We start from the raw sequence: 13136 nt of genomic DNA, 5'->3' as shown, positions 1-13136 counted from the left end.
CCATGCTGCTCCCCCACTGCTGCCTGATCCTACCCCAGGATCCCTTTGCCCTGATGGGAACACGAGCAGGGAATGCCACAGCCCAGAGACAAATCCAGCCAGGCCCATCCCCGTCCCATTTCCACTGTGTGGATGCATCACTGATGCTGCTCTCCTGAGGTTCTGTGCCCCACACATCTCCTACACTCCCAGTGCTGCACGAACACCATGATGAGAAGCTCCCGATGGAGTCAAGGCACTTCCAAGTGTTTCCCCCTCCTCACACCAGGTGACCCCTGGCAGCAACTCAGGGACTGAGTGCAGGGAATCAGCAATGCTGGAAATGCAGCGATTTCAGCAGCTGGGGGTGGCAGGAGCACAGTGAAACGCCGACACCTCAGATTTCAACCAAGAATTACCAAAGTCTGAGCCCCGACAGAGTTCAGATAAAAACCCACAGGCTCCAAGCAGAGAAACATAACTGAGTTCCCAAATCCACGTGCAACTCTCCAAGATGAACTGCAACAGCAAGTGGCCATCAAGGACTTTAGATGTAAGAAATGGGCTAAAGAAACAGCAAAACATCTCACTCTCCAGGAGCACTGGGAACTGCAGCTACAGAGGAAACAGGGCAGCAGCAGCAGCAGCAGCACGAGGGGGTTTGACACAGGCCAGGTTTGCACCTGCAGAAGCTCCTGCAGGAGCCCCCACAATGGCAGGCACCGAAACCAAAGCAGCGTCGAGGGCAGGGACAGAGCTGTGGCTCAGCAGCAGCTCTGCCCCAGAACAAAGGGACCCCAGGCGTGCAAGCCCTCAGTGATGGAACTAAGAAGAGCAAATCTCTTCTCGTGCAGGTTTATGATGAGATCAACAGCTGCAAACAGTGGTGGTTTTAGACACCCACTGATAAAAGACACAGCAGAAAGGGAACTGAGTGTCCAGTGACAGTGTCCCTGATCCTGCAGGAACATTGCCATTGCAAGCCCTGGACTCCAGGGCTGGCACAGCATCTCCCACGCTTCTGGAGCAGTGGAAATGCTTGAGAAAGCAGATGGTGCAGCTGTCTGCAGCCAGACTGGCCTGTAGCTTCACCCCCACCTAAGCAAGCCTGTGCCCCGCTCCCACATGGGCTCCTCAAGCTGGATGACACCCAACTTTCCAACACCAGCACCAGCTTTCAACCATTTGTATGAATCCCCACCTGCTCCCAGGAGCACCCCAGTGCTGGGAATGTGGCCCTGTGGGCAGGGCTGTACCTGCTGCCCCGGCGCTGCGGGGGGACACTCGTGCTCCAGAGCCACCGCGCCCGCTCCATCTCCTCACACTTCCCGTGCCGAGCAGCGAAGGCCGAATCTGACAAGTCCTCAACCTGGACAGGGAAGGGCAGAGGGCTCGGTCAGAGCTTTCTTCTTTAAAACAACCATCTTTGTACAGTTTTGCCAGCACTAGTTGCAGTGAGAATTTAAATGTTTTCCATGGAATTGTAGAATGTCCTGAGTGGGGAGGGACCCACAGGGATCATGCAGTGCAGCTCCTGGCCCTGCACAGACACCCCAACAATCCCCCCCCGTGCCCAAGAGCTTGTCCTAACGCTCCTGGAGCTCTGACAGCCCTGTAAAGGAACCAGCCTAGCTGTTGGGTCCCTGCCTCTGTTCCCGCCACAGACACTGTTCATTTACCACTCATCCCACATTAACTGGGAAATAAAATCCTTCTTACCTCCTCGTTGTCCTCCTCTGGGTTGCCTTTCAGAGCACTGATATCCACTTCACGCCAGCTGCAACGCAACCACCATGGGCATCACTCAGGGCACAGCTAGAACCAGCTGCACATCCCCCTCCCCTCCCAACACTGGCTTTTGGGAAAGGGGAAATTCCACCCTGCCATGAGGAGCAATACTCTTAGGCTCACTTTGAAGCACCAGACCTCCTCGGTGGTCTGGTAGCACAGCTGGAGCTTCCCAAGGGCAGAGGAAGCAGAGCAGAGGCTGCTGCATCTCCATCTCTTCCTCCCACAGGCTCCCTCCTGCCCTGCTCTGAAATGGGCCAGGGAAGAGCACAGATGACCAGGAAGAAGACAAAGGGAAGTTGGGAAGAGGCAGAACTGCAAGGTTAACCCAGCCCAGGCACCTGCAGAGCTGGGAAACCACTAGGACCTTTGACTTAGCAGCAAGACAAGGAGACAACCAGTGCTGACTTTAAATTGAGCAGACACTGAGCTGAGCAGCTGGCTTTGATGGCCAAGGGCCCCTCAGAGAAAATACTCCCTAACTTAGCCAGTCTCCAGCAATGGTATGATCAGTTTTCCAATCTTTTCCTTACTCCCAAGGAAGAAGCAAAGCACCTCGCTTTCCCTCTGGGGCTGGGGCAGTACCTGGGGGTGAGGATCTCCTTGTACTGCAGCTTCTCCACGCGGGTCGTGGCAGCCACGGACATGGGGATGACGATGTTGTTTATGTCAAAGGAGCTCTCACCCCTCCTCCTCCTCGGCTGCTGCAACAGGGAGAACCACGTGAGAAAGGGCTGTGGGGTCTGGCGTGTGGGAAACTCATCGGAGGAAGTCATTGATGGAAAGAGGACAGAATGGCCTTGTCTGACCTAAGGACACTTCAGAGCCAACATCAATTTGCATCAGACCAGAGTTCCCCTACTGCTTGCTCCAAGTCCTCTTCTCAACCCAAAATCTACTGCCCCAGCAGCAAGGAAACCCAAATCCCAAGGTGTGGCTGCCCAGAGCGAGGATTGACCCTTTGGTTGGGGAGCCCACACAGACCCGCAGCTGCCTGGGACGCTTGAACACAGGAGCTCCACCCCTGAGGCCAGAGCGTGGAGCCCAGGGCCTGGGATCCTCTTGCTGGGGGAGGGAAACCTCTTCATCTTGCATTTCTGAACAAGCTTGTGAAAGCACAGCAGGAAAAGCAGCAAGAGAAAACCAGGGTGGGTGTGCAGAGCCAAGGAAAGGCCTCCTTGAGGTGTCAGAGCTGCTGAGATGGGCTGTCCTCTCCTCCAAAACACCAAGCACACTCAAGCTGAACCACCACTGGGTTCTTCTGACACCCTGATGTCACAGCTGGTGATGGAACAACTGAATTCTGCAGTGAAGGAACCCAGTGGGGACCCAGAACCCCGTGGCAACAAGCTTGGAGCAGGGGGCTCAAGGAGTCCTGCTCTGCTGTCCCTGGGTCACATCCAGCTCAGGCTCTGGCCCAAACCACCAAATGGGGGGGACAGACAGAAGTCAAATTCTTCACTGGGACACCTGTGAGCTCAGCAGGATTCATTCTTTCATTGAAGGGCTTCTGCTAATGTGGGCCTGGGAGGATGACAGTGTCTGGTGGAGGAGCTGTGCCACTGCCCTGTCCCGGAGCAGAGTGGGAGGGAGTTTTGGTTCTGCTCACTCACACAGCTCATGAAGGTCCCACACCCTGCCACCCTCGAGCACTGTGGCAGTCTGTCTCAGAAGATGGTCAGAGCTCAGTGACTGCTGGAGATTGTGCACAGGTGGAAGATCTCCACCACTGCTGTGCCCCGGCCCTGTGACCCCAAGCCCATTCACAGCCCGGTGACACTGAGGCCACGACAGGAGCTGTCCCAGTGGAACTGGGACACTGCTGGGGCTCGGCCCTTCTCCTGGCAGCCCCACACTGCTTCAGAAAGCAAAATCTGGAGGTGGACCAAAGCCAAGGGACTGCTGGGAACGGGAACACTCCCCAGCAGTTGCTGAGCTGATGGTGAACCTGGAATTGCAGCTGCCTGTCTCTGCACAGCCGACAAATCCAACACCCACCCAGCAACGCCAGCAGCAGCTGAACCAATGGGTCCAGCGTGGCCAGAGAAACACTGAGCGTTCCCCAGCCCAAAATCCATGCACCAGCTGAGCCCCCACGATGGGGTGAGGCCAGAACCTCTCGGAAGGCAGCAGATACTCACGGCGGTGCCGGAGGCGCCCTGGGAAGCGGAGCCGGCGGGAGCGGAGCCCTCGGAGGAGGTGGAGAGCTGCCGAGCTATGGGGCTGTGAGGGGTGGGGGTCACAGCTGCTGACAGGTAGCTCGGGCCACCGACGTCCGTGTGATGCTTCAACACTGCACAGGGAGCGGGGAGAAAATGAACAACAACGTTAGCAAAAAAAACCCAGCCCACCCAAGGGGGTGGTGGTGGACAGGAAAGGACCATGTGCACCGGAGACGGCCGGTGCTGAGGAGCACTTTGCAGGAAAGAGAAGCACCTTCCGAGGGGGCTGCCCTGGGGAAGAAGCAGTTTAGAGCACACGAGGCGTTGCTGTGCTGGCGGCTCGGCCCGAAGCAGTGCGTGCCCCCTTCTCTGGGGCAGAGAGGCTGGGGATGCAGCAAAGCCCAAGCTCCCCCCGAGACACCTGCCCCTGGGGGCCTACCTTCACTCCTCTCAGATGAGCAGTCTCGCAATCGCTTTTTGTCAAAGGCAGGAGGCTGGGCAGAGCGCTCTGGCGCTCTCTCGGCCTTGGACACGGCCGAAAAATCGTCTAAAGGCGGCCTGTGTGCCTTGTCTGCTTGGGCTTTTTGATGGGAGCGCTCTGAGGAGGGGAACAGAGAAAGAGCTATGAAATGCCTGTTTTCACCTCTCTTTCTGCTGGCACAGGAGACTCGGGCAGAGTTTTCCAGCTGCACAAACTGTCCCCACCACGGGGGTGCTGGGGAGGTGTGCTCAGACCTGTGGCACTGCTGTGGGCATGGCTGACACCGAGCACGGGAAGGTCCCTACAAACCTGAGCTGCACCTGCACACACCTCGACTGCAGCCCTGCCATAGCCCTGCCTCACCCCCGGGAGCAGGACTTGAAGGGCATCCTCCTCCTCCTCCTGCCTGGGGCAGGGGCAGCACTTACTGGCCGCGGTGAAGAAGGAGTTGACCAGCTTGTGGCGGTCCTTGCGCGCGGGGTCAGCCAGGCTGGGGGGCACGGGGGCTCTGTGCTTCAGTGACAGCTTCTTGGGAGCTTTAGTTTTCTCGTAGGGCTTGTTCTGCCACTGGGATTTCAACATGCTCTGGAAGTGCAGGCTCGTCGGCACATCTGCAGGAGGTACAGAACATGGAATCCAAATTAATCACGCAACACAGAGCCATGGTCCCATCACCCTGCCCCAGTGCCCCCAGTAAGAACAGCCCTTGAAGAACATGCAAGCACTGGCAGGAGAACAAAGTTTTCTTTGTCAGAAAACTCCTATGTCTTCACCTCTGTAGGTATCTCATGTGGTGCTACCTCAGATCTGACTTCTAAGAATCTGAGGTATCTCAGCACCAAATCTGGGCTGGAAGAGAGAAATTCAGCCTGAATCCTCAATCTCAAGTCAAGCCAGAAGCCAACTGCAGCATGTTAATCTGCCTGACGTGGCACCTCAACCATGAGAAGTTGTGTGTGACCACACCTGAGAGACCCCAAGGGCAGGAGGAACTCCTGGCTGAAAGCTGAACTCCTGTCCAGTATTTCCCTCCCAATTTCAGGGACTGGAAAGCCCCAGCAGATCCAGGCAGGCAAAGAGGATGGAGCTGGCAGAGCATGGGCTGGAGGTGGTGGGGAGGGACTTGCCTCCCTGGAAAAAGCCAGGACAGCTTCATTCCAAGTACCTTGGTGGTTAAAGCTCTCCCCCAGCCCCTTGCTAAGGAAGGGCAGTAACAGGGTGATGGCAGTTCTTTGGCCATCACATGTCCCAAAAACCAGAGAGGGACCAGGCCAGTCCTTCAGGGATGCTGCCATCCACTGGAGTGGTCAGACTTGGGGAAAATGGCCTCTGCTCTCTGCTCATCTTTTGCTTTCTCCTCCCAGTTCACATCCCACACCATCTGTGGAAGGAGGGACAGGTTGAGGGGAGGGGGAGAATGCCAGGACAAAACGCTGTCAGCAGGAAGTGAGTTCTCTGCTGGTTTGGCACTGCCCTGCTGGCAGCAGTGACACCATCCCTCCTCCCCCTGCTCCTCGGGAAGCAGTGCAGGGCTCCCAGGGACCGGCAGATGGCAACCACAGTGAGCCCAGCGCTCATCCTCCCTCCAAGGTTATTACATCATCCGAAAATTCCCAGCGAGAAATCAAACCAGGAAAAAAAAAACCAAAAAAAACCCACACCACCCAGAAAGGAAGGGGACAAAGGGGACAAAGCTCTGGCGGAGCACAAGCACAGGGGTTAAAGGCTCGCTGGCTGTGTCCTGCTTGCCAGGGGAATAAGTGAATAAATGATCTTTTCCTCCTGCAGTGCCTGGCAGTTTTGCCCTTGGCAAACTGCTCTGGAGATCCCGGCTGGCACCGAGAAGGCTCAAAGTGAAAGTCAGCACATGCTCACAGCTGTGCCCCGGCCACCAGGAATCCTCAGCCCATGCACCAGCCCCAGCAGCACCCCGGGCTCATGCTCACAGGTGTGCACAGAGACACCTCCGTGCACACCAACAGCACCAGGGGCAGCAATTTCCCCACCTGAACATGTTACCTGGCTTTTCTCTGCGATAGCAATCACCCCCATCCCAAAAATCAACCCCAGCCAACTGCTTTAAGCATTAGTGAATACATAAAGTTCACCAGTACTGGAAAATGGGTATTCCTGCACAGTTGTTTTAAGCTTTACACAAATTAGTTTTAAATCCAATGTTTTTTAATCCCATGCAGCCAGAACTGATCTTCTACCCTGTGAGCCAGCTGCAGGGAGCCCTGAAAATGGGAAGAATATGGGATAAAATGTCTGGTGCCTCTGCTGCAAGAGCACCCAACAGGTTGTCTCCCCATTTCCCAGGATATTTGATTTAGCACTACAGAGGATCACAAGTGCTGTGAAATCAGAAAATAAATTCCTGCTTCAGGAGTTCATTAAGTTCCTTGAGCACTCCTGATCAGAGCTGTGTCTTTGGGAGGGGAGTGATCTAACTAAAAATAGCACCAATTTACTATTTTAGTCTGGTTTAAATATAGTGCTAATGAAAGAGGCCACACTAATTGCTCCCAGACACTCCCTGCATTTCCTACTGTCACATGAAGCTTGTGAAAAGCTGGAATTTAAACCCAAGCACACACATGAACCCAGTGACTTATCCCAGACCAACCACCTCCAGGGGAAGCCAGGCCACACACCTTCCTCCCGGCACGAGAATCCCAGAACGGCTTGGGCAGGGACACCTTCCACTATCCCAGCTTGCTCCAAGCCCTGTCCAGCCTGGCCTTGGACACTTCCAAGGATGGGGCAGCCACAATTTTACACCTCAAGCGGCCATGAACTCCCACCAAGGGAAGGAACCACTTCCCAACTCTCCTAATAAAAGCACCAGTTGAAGAAGACTCTGGAAGCTTCCCTTGGGAAAAGTCCCTACACATGGAATTTGTGCATAGCCCGCGGTCAGGGCTGGTTAATTATTCCTCTCTTAATGATGATTAACCCTGAAGCTGTAACGCAGGAAATTGAGTGTCCTAACGGGAACATCCCTTCTTGCTGTGCCCACCGAACCATGGAAGATCATTTTCAATTCCTCATGAGGTCAAAAGGATTTCCTGTGACAAACCAATCCACAAATCATTTTATACAGATGGACAAACTCACGGAAGCAAATATTTCTCAAGTGGCTTAGAGCCCCAAAGACCCCAGAGCCAGGTCCCAGGAAGGACTCCCAGGCACTGCTTGGCTTCCCCACCGTGAGCGAGATTCCCAAAACACAGCAGAGCCCATGTGTAAAACACCTCCCCACACCCTCCTGCTCCAGCAGTCAAGGCTCTGATCTCAAAAACCCCTGCAGATGAACAGGTCTGGTTGTACCCAAGCAGATCTGCAGCCAGGGGCAGCTCCAAGCACCCCCTGCCAGCCCCAGGAGGCAGCGGGACCCGTGCTCACCATCTGGGAATGACAGGACAGGATGGATGCAGGAGTCCAGCTGCGAGAGGCGCTCCAGCAGAGGGGCATCGTACTGGATCTCCAGCGTGGTGGAGCTGCGGGTGCCACACAGGGCACACGAGGGGTTCACGTCGCAGCTGCAGCGTGCCAGGCTGCCACGGTGGGCCTGAGGGGACACAGGGGACACGTCACAGCCAGCCAGCCCAGGGACAGCCCAAGGAAAACACCCGAAAAGCAGCTTTACTTTGTAATGGTCCTTGTATATATATATATAAAAACACATGCTATATATGTATATAAAATATCTAAAATCAAACCCGCGTTTTACATATTACAGCTACATTTTATTATCAATTAATATATGATGAAGTCAAATTGTTTCTACATAATTTATAATATTAAATAGCTGTTATGTGATATTCATAAATATTGTTTTAAAATTGTGCTTATTGTGCAGAATAGTACAGCTACACTTTATTATCAATTAATAGATGATAAATTCAATTTATTTCTACATAATTTATAATATTAAATAGCTGTTATATGATATTCATAAATATTGTTTTAAAATTATGCTTATTGTGTATAATATAGATGTATAGTATATTCCATGTTAATTATATATAATATATAATTTAATGTATATATATATATATGCACACATTACCCCCCCCCCCTTTTTTTCTCTACCTTGCACAGAACCTGTTAATTTAGTCTGGCCTCACGAGAGGATGCTTTCACTTTGCATAAACACAACTGAAAACTACAACATACCAGCACAGACAGTTTAACAGCTGCTAAATTTGACTAAAAGTGTTTAATTTTATCTAGGTTGAAACCTCATTTGTAAAAACCACGAGGCAGCACAATTGTGCTGTCAGAGAAGGGGCAAAGAAGCCATTTTTAGTTCCAGTGGGTCAGAGCCATCATTATATGCCAGGAGCTGACACTTGCAGGGATATCTACAGTGACAAAGGTGGTTCTCAACCTTGTTCCTTAATCCAGGACAGAGTCACAATTCAGAGATTTATAGACTTGACACAGACTTCATTTGTGTGAAAGCACTGCAAGCAGACACACAACTGCATGTAAACTCCATGCAGAGAAAACAACCCCTGATTCCCCACCAAAATGGGAGAAGGGATCAAACTGGATCCTGCAGAAGCCTGTTCTGAGTCAGAATTATTCAAATAATTTCCATGAATGACTTCAAGGATGGGAGAGAATATCCACAGCAAGTAACACGACACTGGGGGAAGGGCTGCTTGAAGCCAAGAGCTGGAAACTCACTCCTGGTTACAAGTTAAGAGAAATGATCTAAAATAAATCAAATGTAATTCACTGAGGGCAAATGCAAGAGGCAAATGCAAGAAGCAAATGCAGTGCCCAGAGAAGAGGAGGAAGGGGTAACTGAGCAATTACATTGCTACCTCTGGAAGTTCTGCCCAGAGGATGTGGAGGTTGTGAAGGATCCAAAAATGAGCATGAATCAGCAGTGCTGGACCACTGCTGGGAACTAATTAATTAATAAAAATTATTAAAATAATAATAAATAATAAAATAATAATAAAGAGTAAGCCCAGAGGGCTTTCTAACCAGGATGGCTGTTCAAGGAGAGAGGCAATCCTGCCACTCTGCCCATGTGTGAGCTGAAGGGCTGCCCCCAGCTTTGGGCACCAATTCCCATAAATGTGTGCACCGATTTGTGAGGAAAACAATAAAAACATTACAAGATCAAAACCTCCAGAATGCATGTGTGCAAAGTTCCATCCACAGCCACTTAGTGCTGGGCAGGGGGAGTGGAGGCAACTGGACATGGTATTTCTGGAGCACGGCTCGGCCGTGACTCAGCTGTCTCTGGAATGGCTGGAGGAGGGCTCAGAAATCCCCTGCTCTCTGGTACTTTCATCCCTGGAATTGCTCTTCTGAACCATCTCTGATTACCAAATGTATTTGATGACAACAACAAAGATCCAACACAGAATTTACAGCCAATTCTTCAGGCACTGAGTGCACAAGGCAGCTATCCGCCACGAGAAAGTTCAGCAACTTCCAAATCACTGAAGATCCTGCAAGTAATCACTGCAGAGCTCTCCCAGAAATACTCCAGATAAAACTGCAGATAAGTGATCAGTTAAAGCTGACTCAGCTGAGGAAGAATCTATTTTGCTCAGAAAAATGCTGCTTTTGGAGCTTCTCTTTAAAACATCTGCAGAGTGAAAACACCCCAACCCTTGTGGGAAAGTTAGACTTGAAACACTTGGTCTCAAAGGTAAGTGGATTTCTGCCATTATGGTTCTGCATGCACAAATAAAGACCCTTATTTCCTTCATTTCTCACAATTTTCCCTCCAACTGACAGTTTATGGTATTCCTAAGAGAAAATAAAAAGAATTAAACATGGCCCTTCCTCATACAGGCAATACACTGCATTTTCATTGAATGAATTCTGCATTAGGGAGAGGAGTATAAAAAATAGTAATAAAGAAAACGAAACAGGAAGAGACAGGGCATTCATCCCACGTATGCCTGGGCAAACAGCTGTGCTTTTCCTTTGAGAAGCAGCAGTGAGTGCCTGGGGCTTTGCTAATTCCTGTCTCAGAGTTAAGGTTTCCTCATACTTGACTTCTCAGGGCTTCTTTCTCCTGCTCAGACTGTGCCACACTGACCTACCTGGCCTTGAGCTCACCCCTCAGGTTGGCTGGCTTAAGAAAACTCACGAGTTCAGCATCTTCCCTCCCCAGTGACAGCTAAGAAAAATCTTCCAACCCGTTACAACCTTCTCCTTCCTTTCTCCTTTGTTTTTCCAACAGCCTTTACAGCCCTGCTGTCCTGCTCTTCCTTCCTGTTGTTTTTTTCCATCTTTACAAGAAAAACAAGAGCAGAAAGCAGCCAACTCACCTTTTTGGAAAGGGGCATGATGGTGCTGGGTCGGACGAGCCGCCGCTTCTTGCAGCTGAGGACGGGGCGGGTGCGAGCGGCCACACACGTCCCGTCCGCGGGGACCAGGGACAGGCGCTGCTTCTTGTGGAGGAGCTCCTCAGCTTCCTGGCCATCTCCCTGAGCGTGTTCTGCCAGGCCAGGCTGCAGACTGCCCCAGAAGAGAGGAGAACAAGAAAACCCCAGTTATTCATGCACCACTACCAGCAGGTTCACGGTTTGCACCTGAGCAAACACTCCAAGCTGAGTTTAAAGCTCTGCAGTTCATGGCACAAGAGGTTTTATTAAACCAACTCCATTTTTTGCTTTTGCTTCTGCCACCTTCCACTCTCCCACGACTCAACCTTTGACAAAATACCTTTGGAAGCTCTGAACAAAAAAAACAGCACTGAAAGCCACAGAGCAAAAGTCACTCTAGACCTGAACAGCTTTAACCTGGAATTCAGCTTCCTCCAGAATGAGAGTTTGGGGAATCTTAAGACCAGTGGTTTTCATGAGTCTAAATGCCAGAGAACATGTAATTTTATAGAAAAAATATTTAACCCTGATGTAAAGTTGGCTCTGATGGATATTTGAGATCTCTACCTGTGCCAGCTCCCAGCAGTGACCCCAGAAAGGTGCAGAGTTAACATCAACCTCTCCTAGGCACAAAGGCTGCAGCAGCCCTGGCATCAATACCCCGTGCCCCGAGCAGATCCCAGCGCAGCAGTGCCTCATCTGCGGAACCTTTTCATGTCTGTTCTACAAGTGTTTCATTTCTAAAAATGCAAAACATTAAAGCCCTGTGGTCTAAGGCTGTGCAGTTCAAAGGCTACAGGGATACAAAGGGCTCTGTTACAGCCTGCAGTGTTCCAGCTGCAGCCATGGGCTCCTTGATCTGCTCGCATTACATCGGTGCAGGATCCATCCCTCCCTCCCTCCTTCCCTTTTCCCCTCTCTTTTCCCCTGCTTCCTCAAGGCACTGAACATGTGCAATGTTTTTCGAGGGTTTTCAAGTGGTTCAACCCTGTAGCATCAGGGAATGCCTTTCACTTGTTTTCATTTACCCACTTCAAGACTTTGTCAACAAAAGCAGCCTGAAGGAATAAAGAATTCAGGAAGTTTTACTCCCCAAATCAGTGGGATTCCTCTGTAACTCCAATAAAGTGGGTCAGTGGTTGCAGGTAATTCCATGAGCAGGGCATTAGCACCTTTGAATCACACGATTTGCAGATGCATTAAAACTACTCATAAAGAAACAAGTTTTGCCCATGCTCAGTGCACAGCTGCCTGCAGGGCTTGTTCATGTAAACACAGCACAGTTTAATTCCATTTTCAGCAAAACAATGCAGCAGAAAACCTCAAGCAAGCAATCTCCTCCAAAATGATTCCAGGCATGATCTACTACTGTACTTTTTTGAAAAAAGACATCATCTGTACCATTACCAACCCAGTTACAGCCTGGTTTCCAATGGGACACTGCAAAGATCATAAAAGCAAACTCCTCCAGAATATCCAAGAGCTTACGTGTTAATAACTCCATTGACAGGTCTTGGTGCTCCACAGGGCTTGGCGGGATGGGATTCAGGAGTATTTGCAGCAGAAATACCCAAGCTTTCTAGGGGCTGGGATCCAGACACACTCTAAGGAAGGGTGAGAAAAACATAAATAAATAAAAGCTTCTATTTAGCCACAATTATTATTACTGGGTTCTAGTTGAGGATTCTGCACTGTAGCCATGGATTTCCACAGAGGACTTCAAACCAGGGTTCAGAAGTCACTGTATGAACAGGAGACCAGGGACATAAGGAGATCTTAGGGACAGCAAGAGGATGGATACACGGCAGCTCTTTCATTCCAAGATCCAAAGGACTTTAATTCCCCTCAGGCAACCAGGAGCATGAAAGGCTGAGGGCTTTAAGGAGATTTTAGCATTTTGTCTCCATGGTGCAAACAAGTTCATCACCACCTGTAAACCTCTGCAGTCTCTCCTGCAGTTTGGTTTCTGTTCTGAGCCATGTGGTTGAAAGCTCCTGCCGAAGCACTCTGGGGGAAAATGGAGGGAGGGAGAGGGGAACTGACTTGCAAAACTGAATTTGCATTTTAGAGTCCAAACAGTATTTTAGGGAGTGTTTTAAATGAGTGTGAACCCAGGCTGTGGAGTTTGGATGGGAGCAGGGCGAGTCTAACGCTCCAAGTGCTGCATAAACACAAAGCTGGAAACACCTATTCGGAAGAGCAAAGTGAGTAGAAATTGAGATAAAAACACTGTGCTCCCCAATCCCTTCTGCCTAAGGTCTGAAACACAAACCCCCTGGCTCTGCAGGGAGCAGCAGGATTGTCACCAAGCCTCCAAGGACACACTGGCTTTGTACCTCCCACCAGTGACATTCCCCACCCTGG

At 50.9% G+C, this 13136-nt stretch overlaps 1 protein-coding gene and 1 long non-coding RNA gene across 5 annotated transcripts in view; one reads left to right on the top strand and one right to left on the bottom strand.

Moving 5' to 3' along the window:
• Positions 1–13136, bottom strand: part of KANSL1 (KAT8 regulatory NSL complex subunit 1) — an 81345-nt gene that overhangs the window by 5369 nt on the left and 62840 nt on the right. For 2 of the 4 annotated variants that reach the window (XM_068211845.1, XM_068211846.1), the window contains exons 5-13: positions 12261–12376; positions 10716–10905; positions 7816–7981; positions 4839–5021; positions 4369–4527; positions 3909–4060; positions 2353–2471; positions 1699–1756; positions 1236–1348 (exon numbers count right to left, since the gene is read on the bottom strand). In XM_068211845.1, the coding sequence (XP_068067946.1) occupies positions 1236–1348; positions 1699–1756; positions 2353–2471; positions 3909–4060; positions 4369–4527; positions 4839–5021; positions 7816–7981; positions 10716–10905; positions 12261–12376 (1256 nt within the window). The remainder of the gene's footprint in view (positions 1–1235; positions 1349–1698; positions 1757–2352; positions 2472–3908; positions 4061–4368; positions 4528–4838; positions 5022–7815; positions 7982–10715; positions 10906–12260; positions 12377–13136) is intronic. The other 2 variants (XM_068211847.1, XM_068211849.1) reach the window with 2 other exon arrangements.
• Positions 3063–4130, top strand: LOC137486607 (uncharacterized). Its single transcript, XR_011005764.1, has 2 exons — positions 3063–3479; positions 3616–4130. It is a non-coding gene; the product is annotated as an uncharacterized lncRNA (long non-coding RNA).

Source organism: Anomalospiza imberbis, chromosome 22 (genome assembly GCF_031753505.1).
Source record: "Anomalospiza imberbis isolate Cuckoo-Finch-1a 21T00152 chromosome 22, ASM3175350v1, whole genome shotgun sequence".
Classification (NCBI taxonomy): Eukaryota; Metazoa; Chordata; class Aves; order Passeriformes; family Viduidae; genus Anomalospiza; species Anomalospiza imberbis.
The sequence above is the reverse complement of the archived record's forward strand: the minus strand, read 5'-3'. Positions and strand labels throughout refer to the sequence as shown.